The sequence below is a fragment of the Rhinatrema bivittatum genome, chromosome 1, assembly GCF_901001135.1.
Source record: "Rhinatrema bivittatum chromosome 1, aRhiBiv1.1, whole genome shotgun sequence".
Lineage (NCBI taxonomy): Eukaryota > Metazoa > Chordata > Amphibia > Gymnophiona > Rhinatrematidae > Rhinatrema > Rhinatrema bivittatum.
In genome coordinates, this window is record NC_042615.1 from 431,882,522 (window position 1) to 431,895,611 (window position 13,090).

General features: G+C 46.1%; 1 protein-coding gene across 1 annotated transcript in view; it reads right to left on the minus strand.

The window, feature by feature from the left end:
* LOC115092930 (protein NipSnap homolog 3A-like) overlaps nt 1-13,090 on the minus strand; it is a 101,442-nt gene that overhangs the window by 7,216 nt on the left and 81,136 nt on the right. The window contains exons 4-5 of the mRNA XM_029604368.1: nt 9,136-9,285; nt 8,051-8,137 (exon numbers count right to left, since the gene is read on the minus strand). Of these exons, the coding sequence (XP_029460228.1) occupies nt 8,051-8,137; nt 9,136-9,285 (237 nt within the window). The remainder of the gene's footprint in view (nt 1-8,050; nt 8,138-9,135; nt 9,286-13,090) is intronic.

The window sequence follows — 13,090 nt, forward strand, 5'->3', positions numbered from 1 at the left end:
GCTATAGAGGTGGGTGTGATGAAGAAATGTCATTTTGGCTCCCCCCCCACCCAAAACAAATTCTTCTGTCTAGAGATGCCACTGATTTTCTGTGGCACACAAATGCATTGGCCCCTGGGCGCTGGAGACCCTTGGTGCGCCACTGGGTGCGAGCCATATGGGGCCGCAAGTGGTGGCAAAGAGGAGTGGAGATTTGGCGGGCCGCAAGCAGTGCCCAATCTGCTCGCGACCCAGAAAACCCCAGTCAGCGGGCGTGATTGAGAATGAGGTAGGAGTCGGGGCCGAGACCGGGGGGGGGGGGGGGGGGCGCAAGGAAGAAGGCTCGCCTAGGGCGCCAAATCCCCTTGCACCGGCCCTGCATACACACAAAATAATTCAGCAGGCCTGCTTGACATGACTAGGCCCTATGATTTTCTGGATAATACTGAACAATCCCTGACCCTTGCTTATCAGACTCAGTGGCTCCAGTTTCTTTTATGAATGTCAAATGAGAAGTTGTCTCTTCCATCCTGGACATCACACTTGCATGTAAGAACCAAAAGGATATCCATTCCAAAAGGGACAAAGCAATTTCAAAACACAGATGCAAATGAAGATCCTTAAACCTTAACAATATAAAAATAGAACCATCAAGGACTAGCAGGGAGACACACAGAGAGAAGAGCACACTGGAACATCATATACATATTTGCATACAAACTCACATCCTCTCTTTTTCAACTGCACAGCTCTCTAATATATAGATTTGTAAAAAGCTGTTGTGGGCGTGGACATTTGGGCTGAGGTGTACTTGGTGCAACCTGCAAGAAGGAGTTCTATAGGTCCCCACCATCGACTGGCAGAGTTAGCTGAGGCAGAGGCCCAACTAGAGCTTCTTCTATACCAGTCCTCGTTCCTCTTAGGTTGAGCCCTTGGGTGCCGAGGCTGGTAGGACTTAGGCATGGGTCTATATTACTGAGCTAGAGATCCGTGGAGGCAAACAAGTCACAGGCCAGGGTCTGGGGCAGGCTGAGTACATGAGTAATTGAAGGCAGGCAGCAGTCAGGCTAGGCAGCATTCAATGAGGTCAAAGGTCAGGCAGTGGTAAGTGGCAGGTAGATTTCAATCATAGCCAAGAGTCAAGCCAAATTCAAAGCCAGAGATCTGTGTGAGGGAAAATGGGACAGATAGGCAGGTAGGGCGGCAAGGAGTAGCACAAATGGGCAGGAGAAGACCAGGAACTGAAGAGTGACGGCTGGAAGACTAAGAACTGAAGACTAACTGGAAGACCAGGAACCGAAGACTGACCACAGGATAAAGATGAAGACCTGAGGATGAAGGCAAAGAACTCAGGCCTGACCACAGGACGAAGACAAAGAACTCAGGAAGGAGGACCAAGGAACATAGGAATGAAAAACAGGAACAGAGACCAGGAACAAGCTGAGGCAATACAGTCTATCAGAGTTATCCGACTATTGCCGAGGTAAGGAGAAGCCCAAACTTGTGACCTCTTCAAAAGGGGCTGAGGAGCTTTTCTCGCTGTGGGCCCTTTAAATTTAGACAAGGGGCATGCGCGCATGTGCCTAAGGAGAACACACTGCATCAGAAACTGTCAGCGGCATCTTGGCCACAAGTCCTGACAGAATGCTACTGTGTCGGGTGGCAAAACGTGCATAAGGAGGCTCCCAACAGGATGCAGTGCATTTGCCCGGAGCATAGTAGAGGTGGGAGTGGCGATCCGAGGGAATAACCCACTGACCACCGAATGCAACAGTACTCCCCTCTTAAGCCTTGCTCCTGAGGCCTTGAGTTTGCAGGGGTACCAGCCACAAAGAGTTCTTCGGACCCTTATGGGTCTTTTGATTCGGGAGGTAGTTTCTATAACCAAATGACTGGTTTTGTCCCCTAGGTCATGCAATTCTTGGAACTGAAACTGACTAGTAAACGAAGGAATGGTCTCCTCTGGATTGCTTTGGCCAAGGGCAGAAGTCACTTTTAAGGTAGGAATGGATTCCTCCTTTTCAGGATCCAGGCAGGCAAGAATAGACAGAAATAAATGTTTTTTCTCCCTCTCTTGCTAAAGAAGAGTGTGCAGGGCTCGATTCTCTTCATCTTTCCTAATGACTTAAAGATTCAAAGTTTTTCATGGTATGGTTACTTTCTTTTTCCAGGGTTTCACGTTCATACCTCTCTTTTCCCAACTGTTCTTTTAATTATCCAAAGACTATTTTAAGAGTATTCTCCTGGAGGCACTGTGGAGTGCTTTCAGTTCCTCAGGACTCTCTACCGGAGGTGGAAAGTGTTGGAAAGGCGGAGGCCATGATTACCAGGTGGGGGAATACAGGATTCAATGCATCTGGGTCCACAATGGAGACGTTCCAATATGGTCCAGTTAAACTGTGACTAGTATCACCAGAGCCAGGGCCTGCCCTGAACAATTGGACTCATGGCTCTGGAGAGTACATGGAAGCTAATGACCTCTGAATGCGAGGATCCCACCCTTAGAGTAAGTGGCACAGAGAACTGTGTCACCAGACCTGGGAAAGGTTCCCCATATATGGAGTAGAGTGCCAGAGGTGGAGTCATAAGCACCGTGGGAATCCAGAAGCATTCAACAAGTTCTTGCTGAATAAAGTTCCCTCTGGAGCCAGAATCCACCAGGGCTCTAGTGGAGAAACATATGGTAGAGTGTTCTAAGGTGACCGGTATGAGAAACTGGGGAGTTGAAGTAGTTAGGCCTAGAGTTACCTGCCCCAGTGACTCAGGGGGGGGGGGGTGTGTGAAAAACCGTTCCTTCTCTCTGGGCACTGAGCTATAGGTGGCCTGGAGCCACGCAATAGAGACAGAGGCCCAATTGTCGACATCAGGTCCTTTCCTTGACAGAAAGATGACATCAACCTAATTGCATAAGCTCTTCTTGTGGCAACACCACAGGGTGGGAGAATCAGGCAGAGTCAAAGTTTGAAGCGATAGTACCCAGGTTCTGTCTCTCTTTGCTGCGCAATCCTCTTGTGCCCTCTCCTGAAGGCATCTATCGATCCTCCCTATGAGGTCAATAAGAGCTAACAGGGAAGATGACAACTCCAGGGCCACAAGCTCATCTTTGATCTTTGGCCACAGACCCTCCAAAAAGATCACTAGAAGTCTGTCTCCCTGACAAGTCAGCTCTGTGGCCAGGGTTTGGAATGTGATTGTGTATTCGCTAGGGACCAGACGACCTGGCGCAGATACAGGAGATCGAACTCCATAGTGTGCGGTTGGTCGGGCTCATCAAAGACTTGCTTGAAGACGGAGACAAAGTGCTGCAGCCCCTGGAGGAGTGGATCCAAGGGCTTCCATACCGGAAAGGCCCAGGCCTGAGCCTTACCGTCGAGGAGGAAGTGTATGAAGGTTGTCTTTACTGTATCATTGGGAAAGAGTGCTGCTTGGAGCGAGAAGTGCATATAACACTGATTAAGAAATCACTAGCCCTATTTAGGATCCCTGGCATACTGGAGCGGTGCTGGCAACTGGATTATAGGCTGGTTAATTACTGAAGGCAGTACAGGGGTGACTACTGGTGGTAGTGGAGTGGCAGGTGCTAGCAAAGTATCCAAACGTGTGGCAAGACAATTCATATCTGCAGTTAGTAGTTCCAAGGATGTCTGTAGTGCCTGCAATTTCTGGGCTAGGCCAGGAATGGCCTGTAACGTAGACAGGTCCACCAGGTCCATGGCCTTGGCAATCTGTTGCGGGCGTGGACCCTTGGGCCAAGGTAGAGTTGGTGCAACCTGCAGGGAGGAGCCCTGCAGGTCCCAACCGTTGGCTAGTAGATTTGGCTGAGACAGAGGCCAACTGAAGCTTCTCCTATACCAGCGCTCGTTTCCCTTAGCTTGAGTCCTCAGGTGTCAGGGCCAGCAGGACTTAGGCATGGGCATCTTTTACTGAGCTCGAGATTCTTGGAGGCAGGCAAGTCCTAGGCCAGGGACTGTGGCAGGTTGAGTACTGTCATAATTGTGGGCAGGCAGCGGTCAGGGCAGGTGGCATTCAACATGGTCAAATGTCAGGCAGTGGTCAATGGCAGGCAGAGTTCAATCAGAGACAAGAATCAGGTAGTGTTCAGTGGCAGACGGAGTTCAATTGTAGTCAAGAGTCAAGCCAAAGGCCAAGCCAGAGATCCTTCTGAGGGAACACAGGATAGATAGGCAGATAGAGAAGCGAGGAGCGGGCAGGAGAAGACACTGAAACTGATGGCTAGAAGACATGGAACTGAAGAGTGACTACAGAATGAAGACTAAGAACTCAGAAAGGAAGACCAGGAACACAGGAATGAAGACCAGGAATACAGGAAATAAGACCAGGAACAAGCTGAGGCAATACACTCTACCAGAGATAGTCAACCTATTGCTGAGGCAAGGAGAAGTAGCAAGGAGTGGTCTTTTGTAGGCCCAAACTTGTGACCTCATCAGGAGGGGCTGCAGGGTTTTTCTTGCTAGGATCCCTTTAAATTTAGGCAAATGGTGCATGTGCGCCTAAGAAGGATGTGCCGTATCGGGAATCGTCGGTGGCATCTCGACCACGAATCCTGGTGGGATACTACAGTGTCAGGTGACAGCATGGTGCATTGGGAGGCCCTCGCCACACCAGGATATGGTGCATTTGCCCGGACCAGGGTAAAAGTGAGAGCGGCGGTCTGTGGGACTAGATCCATGGACCACCAAACAAACAAAAACGTAGATGTTATATAAAATATTCTTTTTGTAGGAATACCTAACTTTGTGTTTACCTTATTCTATTATACCCACTGCTTCTGGAAAGTGAACCTAGAACCTGCATTATTACCATTATTATTACATAGAAACATAGGCAAGAAGATGAAGCCAGAGGAGGCCAGAGGTCGGGACAGACAGCGAGAAGGAGAGATACAATGGGCAGGCAAAAGGTCGAGCAGGCAGCAGACAAGGCGAAGTCCAGGAAACATACCGAGGTCAGAGCCAGAGAAGCAGTCTGAGGAATCTGGAGGATAAAAGCAGGAACACGGAGCCAAGAGCAGGGTCAGGAACCAGGTGCGTGGAGACAGGAGTCAAAGATCAGGAGCACAGAGTCAGGAAGTAGCCAGCTACTCACTCAGAGTGGGACCTGTTGCTGAGGCAAGGGGGAGATGGCCAAGCTGTTTATATAGTTCCCCAGCCTGATGTATTCAGCCGGGGAAGCTTTCCCGCCACTGGCCCTTTAAATAGCGAGGAGAGATGCGGTCACACACCTAGAGAAGCCGACGTGTGGGTTGGCATTGGCAGTGCCGGCATCCACAGAGGCAATGGCTTCCTGCCGTGCATGTGGAGCATGAGACCAGAGGCGGGACGGCATGGCCAAAAACAGGGTAGGAGCGAGCCTCCTGCCCCTGGAGGTGAGGGACACCGGCCTCAAACATCCATGGCTGGTGAACGCATCACATTGGTTGGTGTTTGAATCCAATTCCCTGTTATGCCTTGCCATTGAAGCAGAAAGCAATGTTAGAATTTCAACAATATCAAGGCTTATTGGTAAGAACATAAGAACATGCTATACTGGGTCAGACCAAGGGTCCATCAAGCCCAGCATCCTGTCTCCAACAGTGGCCAATCCAGGTCATAAAAACCTGGCAAGAACCCAAAAACTAAGTATATTCCATGTTACCGTTGCTAATGGCAGTGGCTATTCTCTAAGTGAACTTAATAGCAGGTAATGGACTTCTCCTCCAAGAACTTATCCAATCCTTTTTTAAACACAGCTATACTAAATGCACTAACCACATCCTCTGGCAACAAATTCCAGAGTTTAATTGTGCGTTGAGTAAAAAAGAACTTCCTCCGATTAGTTTTAAATGTGCCACATGCTAACTTCATTGAGTGCCCCCTAGTCTTTCTATTATCCGAAAGAGTAAATAACCGATTCACATCTACCCGTTCTAGACCCCTCATGATTTTAAACACCTCTATCATATCTCCCCTCAGCCGTCTCTTCTCCAAGCTGAAAAGTCCTAACCTCTTTAGTCTTTCCTCATAGGGGAGCTGTTCCATTCCCCTCTTCATTTTGGTAGCCCTTCTCTGTACCTTCTCCATCGTAATTATATCTTTTTTGAGATGCGGCGACCAGGATTGTACACAGTATTCAAGGTGCGGTCTCACCATGGAGCGATACAGAGGCATTATGATATTTTCCGTTTTATTCACCATCCCTTTTCTAATAATTCCCAACATTCTGCTTGCTTTTTTGACTGCTGCAGCACACTGAACCGACGATTTCAATGTGTTATCCACTATGACGCCTAGATCTCTTTCTTGGGTTGTAGCACCTAATATGGAACCCAACATTGTGTAATTATAGCATGGGTTATTTTTCCCTATATGCATCACCTTGCACTTATCCACATTAAATTTCATCTGCCATTTGGATGCCCAGTTTTCCAGTCTCACAAGGTCTTCCTGCAATTTATCACAATCTGCTTGTGATTTAACTACTCTGAACAATTTTGTGTCATCTGCAAATTTGATTATCTCACTCGTCATATTTCTTTCCAGATCATTTATAAATATATTGAAAAGTAAGGGTCCCAATACAGATCACTGAGGCACTCCACTGGCCACTCCCTTCCACTGAGAAAATTGTCCATTTAATCCTACTCTCTTGTTTCCTGTCTTTTAGCCAGTTTGCAATCCACGAAAGGACATCTCCTGTCTTATCGCCATGTTCATAAAACTTGGCTTTAGTGAATCTAATAGCTTTTTCAATCTTCTCTATTTCAAGAGAGCGCAGGGCCTGGCGAGTTTTCTCTAATTCATGTAACGTATGGGGAGAGCAGTTTTGTTTATGAAGAGATTCCAGTTTGTGAATCTTAGCCAATAAGCCATTAATTTGTTTACGTCTCTCCTTGCAACAAAAACTGGCATAGCTAATCATTTTTCCTGTTAGAAGGGCCTTAAAGACCTCCCAGTGCAAGGTAAGATTGTATTCATCATCTGGATTGTGCTTGTTGAATTCAGCAGTGGCCTGGATGTTTGACCTTTTTGATGTTTCTACTTCAACTTAACTGAGTTAGTTAGAAGTTGGTAGATGGAGAGGTAGGATATAATCTGATGAGTAAGAAGAGTTTTATGGAATTCATCTGAGCCTGATTAACTCAGATCAGATAGGGTTAGTGACACCTGTGAGCCTCAGCAGGACTTAACACTGATCTTAAAATCATAGATCTACTTTTTACTGTTTGCAGGGATAATGGAGAGGTCACTACCTTCACCTTACAAACGTAAGGCCTCTTGCTAAATGTTTACAGTAACCTGAAAATTGTGATTAGACTGAAGAAAGGAGATAGAGAAACAATACAAAGGTCGCTGATCTGACCCGGGCCCTGTAGCAATTTGCTAATATTTACAGGAATCATAAAAATGTCACTAACATTGTGAAACCTAAAAGTCATGCTTAGGCTGAGGGAGAGGGCTAGGCATATGAAAAGACTTATAAAAATGATCAGAACTATCAGAAATCAGATCTCTTCAAGCAACAGACTTACGGAAGTACCAGAGTGAAGAAAGAGCCCAACATATATATATTGGATGTTATTAGGTTATTAGACAGTTAGTATGTATGAGGAAATCTAAGTAGATGTAGATTTATATCAGTCTTGTTGTGTTGACCTTTAATATGTATGTTATTATTGTAAACTATTGTGATCTTCATTGGGAGCAACGGTATATAAAATGTCTAAATAAATAAATAAATAAGGTTCTGCACAGAGCAAGTGGAAAAATAAAGAAATACTTAGGATTATAATCGAGCTGAGCAATTCAGTGGGCTAAAGGGATCGACTCCTTGTGCAGAATCCTCCCTTTAGCTAGTCTCACACAAATAACATTAGTCTACTCTGGATCAGTCATCAGAAGAAGATGGAACATATTTTGCTATAAATCTCCATAAAGGACACACCTCTCTAATCAGTACAGATTTGTTACAGAGCAAGAATAACATCTTCCTAGTATCTATTTGAGTTTCCATAATACAATGTTTGGAGATGTTATAGACACTTCATCCATCCTAAAATCATTTGCTAACTTACCAGCTGCTACCATTCTGGGATCCTCATGGGACAGGTGTCTTCCAGAAGCACGACTATCTGCATTTTCATACCACCAGAGTACATGAACTGTGACAACAACAACAAAAACACAAGAACAGCATTAATATTCTTGTAAAGCTAGAATAAATCATGTAGAGCAGAAGATAAAGGTATGCAGATATTTCTTTGTATACCTACAGTATCTTTCTCTCTCATAGGTCAATTTTTAGAAGCCATCTACTAGGTAAATACTGAACATGCTTAGCAATGCTAAGTTTGGGAATTGCGTTAACCCTGCCTGCAGATAATTGCCTGGGTATGTAGGTCTGTATGTCTCACTTTCCAATGAGAGAAAAGTGAATCCAAAAACCTTCTTCATCTGAAGATGTCATCAAATAGGATTTAAAAATAAAAAGAGTGAGCAACATAAATCATAGTAAGTAATGACTAAAAATGTGAGCTTTGTGAATAGAGATTACAAGCTGAGAAGAGATGATAACTTTTTTGCTGTTAATTTATCATTAGTTCCTTGCCATCCTGTCTCTCCTACCTAATTCTATCTCCTCGTACCCCTTTCCCTAATGCACCCTGCCAGCTCTTCATACCAATAAACCTGCAATGGTTCTTTCTTCAGCTCATGGGAACTTACTTCACTAACCAATGTCCTGATTCACATCCCATACCTCTTCTTTGGCCCGTAGGGAGCTGGGGAACTCTGCGGTGTATAACCCTTGTCCTGGACCAATGTTTCTCTGTTCTATTGGCTTTGAACTGGGCAATCTGACTAGTCACAGCCTGAAGAAGACCGTGCATCTTCTCTTTTTGGCTAGCAGGGAATTTCTGCCAATCATGGCTGATCCTGATCCTGCACTAAACATCTTAAGATGTTTTGATGATTTTGATGATGAGTACCTCCTAGACTAAATAGCACATGGTCCATAGCATAACCAATAGTTTTGAGAAAACTATTGACATCAAACTTAGTCCTCCACAGCTACCAATTACATTACTGTGAATTATGCGGCAATAACAAACACAGATGTTTTCAGGCGGCACAAATATTCCCAACAGAGACCAAAAATTACCTTTGCTAAGTAATCCATATTCTGTGTGGAAGACTCCAATCAGCTTGTTGTAGTCAGTTGAAACATGGGTATTAATTATAGTTTTGAAGGCCTCACCCCAAATAGCTGGTCCCCCTTGTTTCATCTGAAAGGTAACCATCTCATACATCCCTTGAGGAAAAAAAAGACACATAACAAAACCATAATACCATAACAACATTAAGGGCCTCTGGTGAGACTACAAAACACAAAACCAAAGCTCAAGTGATAGAATAATGTGACCATTTCCACCTCTCTTTCAATATTTTATATAAATTAAATTCTGCTGATAACTCTCTTTCAGCTCCCAGTGATCATGGTCTCTTCCTGGACCACACACACCAGGCCATTTCTTCTTTTGTATAAGAAAGACTCTCCTGCTGCAACACTAACTGGCATATGAAATATTTCTGTAATTACAGGCATTGAGTCTGCTATAAGTATGCTGTGAGTAGTACCATTGCAGCTTGGTACCAAATAATAATATAGGGAGGATCTGGATGCCTCCATGGTTGCTAAATAGCTTTTTGGCTTCAAGAAACAGATTATGAATTCACATTTTACTAGTCTTGGGAATTCTTAAGAGCCCAATACCCTCCCCAGACAAGAGTCAGAAGGTTCACTGAAGTGATCATGTCAGTTAGGGATTTCACAAAATTAGCAATTGTTTACTCAAAGGCTGGATGCTAGGACATGCACAAGTTTGACCACTAGATCTAACATACACATAGCAGATAGAAACATTTTATTAGTTTGCAGATGTGATGTTAGCAATTGGTTGTGATTTTGTGATTTAGTAATCACATGAATTCTAGCTAATAGGGTTTAGGGACGAAATATTGGAAACTATTTGGCAGGGTTTTATGGTTGACTCCACAGCAGGGCATGTAAATATAATGTACACATATTGTAAATTATATTGTATTTATTATTTTGTTGTGTCTGAGGACCCTTGGACTGAGGTGGGATTGGCTCTACCTGCAAGGAGGAGCCCTGTAGGTTCTCACCATCAGCAGGCAGACCCAAGCAAAGCAGAGTCTGGTCAGGAGCTTCAACTATACCAGCCTGCGTTCCCCCTTGGGTTGAGCCTTTGGGTGCTGGAGCCAGCAGGATTTAGGCGAGGGTCTCTGCTGATTACTGGAGATGTGGTCCAAGTCTGGGCTGGGGTCGTAGGCAGGCAGTGGTCAGGCATATCAAGTATCCAGGTGATGGCCAAAGGCCATTCGGGCATGTCAAGAGACTAGGCAAAGGTCAAGATCAGGTATCCATCCAAGGAAGAGGAAGAGGGATGGATAGGTCTGAGGCAGGCAAGGCAGAAGCAGGTAGCACAACGAAGACTAGAACAAGCTGGGCAACAAATTATAGCAACACATTCAATGAAGTAACTGGACCTATTGATGATGCAGAGTGCAATGGGAGAGCTACCCTTATATAGGGCAGAATGGATGACGACATCGCTAGGGCTGCAGGGGCTTTCCCACCACAGATCTTGTAAAGGGGTTGCCATTTGGTCAATGTGTGCACCTAAGGGGAGGCAAGAGGGAAGCTGAGGCTGGCAGCATCCTACTGCATGACACCTGAGGGCCCACTGCTGGGGAAGGAGCCAGTGGTGTCCCACAGCATTGGGAGAAAGAGCAGCTGGCCTGGCCACACAGATAAGGGTGGTAGTTCATGGGAGGCACTCGGGAACCGCTGAACACAACAGTACCCTCCTTCTTAAGTTTTCCCTAAGACATTGGGTTTTATGGGATACCGCTGATGAATCTAGCACTTGCTGTTGAAGAAGAGGGCAGGATGAATCTACAAGCAGGTTCTCTTGAATGTAAGCTGAACTGGGTGGAGATAGAGGGTAAACCTGGCCCTGAGGGGGCGTAGTTCTGGAAATTATCTCAATGCCACAGTTGAACGTGTGATGAGGAAGCAGGGTCTCAGCACTCTTCTTAGAGAAGACATCCGCATAATCTGAATATTGAGGTGAGAATCCCAGCAGGCTCTACAGATACCAAGCAGGAGCTTGTACATCCATTCCCCGGCAGGAGAGCTCCAGGGTAGACCAATCAAAGAGAGGTTGATGCTGTTGGAGCCATGGCAGGCAGAGTATGATGTGGTTAACAGCTCTGGGGATGACATGGAAGCTGATCTTCTCTGAGTGCAAGGTTAAAGGCACAGTGGTCTGGGTCACCTATCCAGGAAATGGCTCCCTTAGACCAAGGATATCACCAGCGGTGGAGTTGTCTGGGCATTGTAACTGATTGACCAGTTCCTGCAAAGTAAAGTTTCCCCCGGAGCTGGAGTCCACAAATGCTTGGGTGGAGAATATCATTGGGCCCAGTTCCAGGGTAACCAGCAAGAGGAATTGGTGAGCTAGAGTAGTAAGGCCTAGAGTCATGTCCCCAAGTGACCCTAGGCATTGGCATTTCCCAGCTTCTTGGAGCAATGAGCCAGGAGATGACCTTGAGCCACAAAGTAGGGACAAAGGCCCTGTTGTCTGCAACAGTGCCTCTCTTCTGGGGCATGGCGGTAGTGGCTCAGTTGCATTCGTTCCTCCAAGGGAGAAGGAGAAGCCAAGGGCATAGCAGTAGCAGGCAAGGGCTGGCATTGGAAGCGAAGTGCCAAGGAAATACTTCTGCACACTGGACGGATCTCCCTGGTCCTTTCCTGCAATTGACCCAGAAAGCAACAAGGAAGACGATCTATCAAAGCCATGAGGAAAAGAAAAAAAGATAGAAAAGTCCTTAAAATTCTTTATTGTGGTAAACAAGGCAATTGCTATCTGTGTTTACCACAATAAAGAATTTTAAGGACTTTGGAGCTATCTTTTTTTGTTTTCCTAACCTGCAATTGTCAATCTATTTTGATGGCTAGGGAGATGAGTGCCTCCAGTGAGGTGGGGAGCTCCCAGGTGGTGAGCTCATCCTTAATCTTCCCTGAGAGGCCTTCCAGGATGATGGCAACCAGGCTGTCCTCCCTCCAGTTGAGTTTGGCAGCCATGGTTCTAATTTCCACTGCATACTCACTTAAATTTCGGGAACCCTGATGGAGATAGAGTAGATCAGAGGCCATCATGGCTGCTCGATCTGACTCCTCAAAATGGAGCAGAATTGTTCCATAAACTGCTGGAGGTTGAGTAGGAGGGAGTCCACATGCTCCCAGAGGAGGGAAGCCGAGACCAGCATAGTCTCGTCCAGTAACAAAAGAATATATATCATCTTGGCTTGATCACCAGGAAATAGTGAAGTCTTTAGCTGAAAGTGCATTTTGTACTGATTGAGAAATTCCCAGCACCACTTGGGATTCCCTGCATACTGGGGAGGAGGTGGTATCTGAGGAACTGGCTGACTGAGTGCCGGAGAAGGTGGCGGCACCAGTATAGGCGGAAGTAGTGCAGCAGGTGTAGTCCAAGCACCCAAGCGAGTAGTGAGGTGGTTCATCACTCTGGCCAGAAGCTCCAAGGCCCCCTGTTGGTCTGGCAGCCTGTGGGCTATACTGGGTATGACTTGGAGCAAGGTCAAGTCCACCGAGTCTATGGCCTCAGCAAACAATTCTGTCTATGGACCCTTGAGCTTAGGTGAGATTGGCTCTATCGGCAGAGAGAAGCTCTGCAGGTTCTAACCATCAGCAGGTGGACCTAGGCGAGGCAAAAATCAGACAGGAACTTCACTTTTATTATTTCATGTTCCCCTTGGGTTGAGCCTTTGGGTGCCAGGGCTGGCAGAATTTAGGTGAGGATCTCTGCTGATGACTGGAGATGTGGTGCAAGGCCAGGCTAGTGTCATAGGCAGGCAGCATTCAGGTGTATTGAGTGTCCAGCAAAAGTCAAAGGCAGACGGAATTCAGGCATGTTGAGTGTCCAGGCAACGATCAAGATCAGGTATATGACAAAAAAAGAGGAAGGGGGATGAATAGGGCTGAGGCAGGCAGGCAAGGCAGGAGCAGG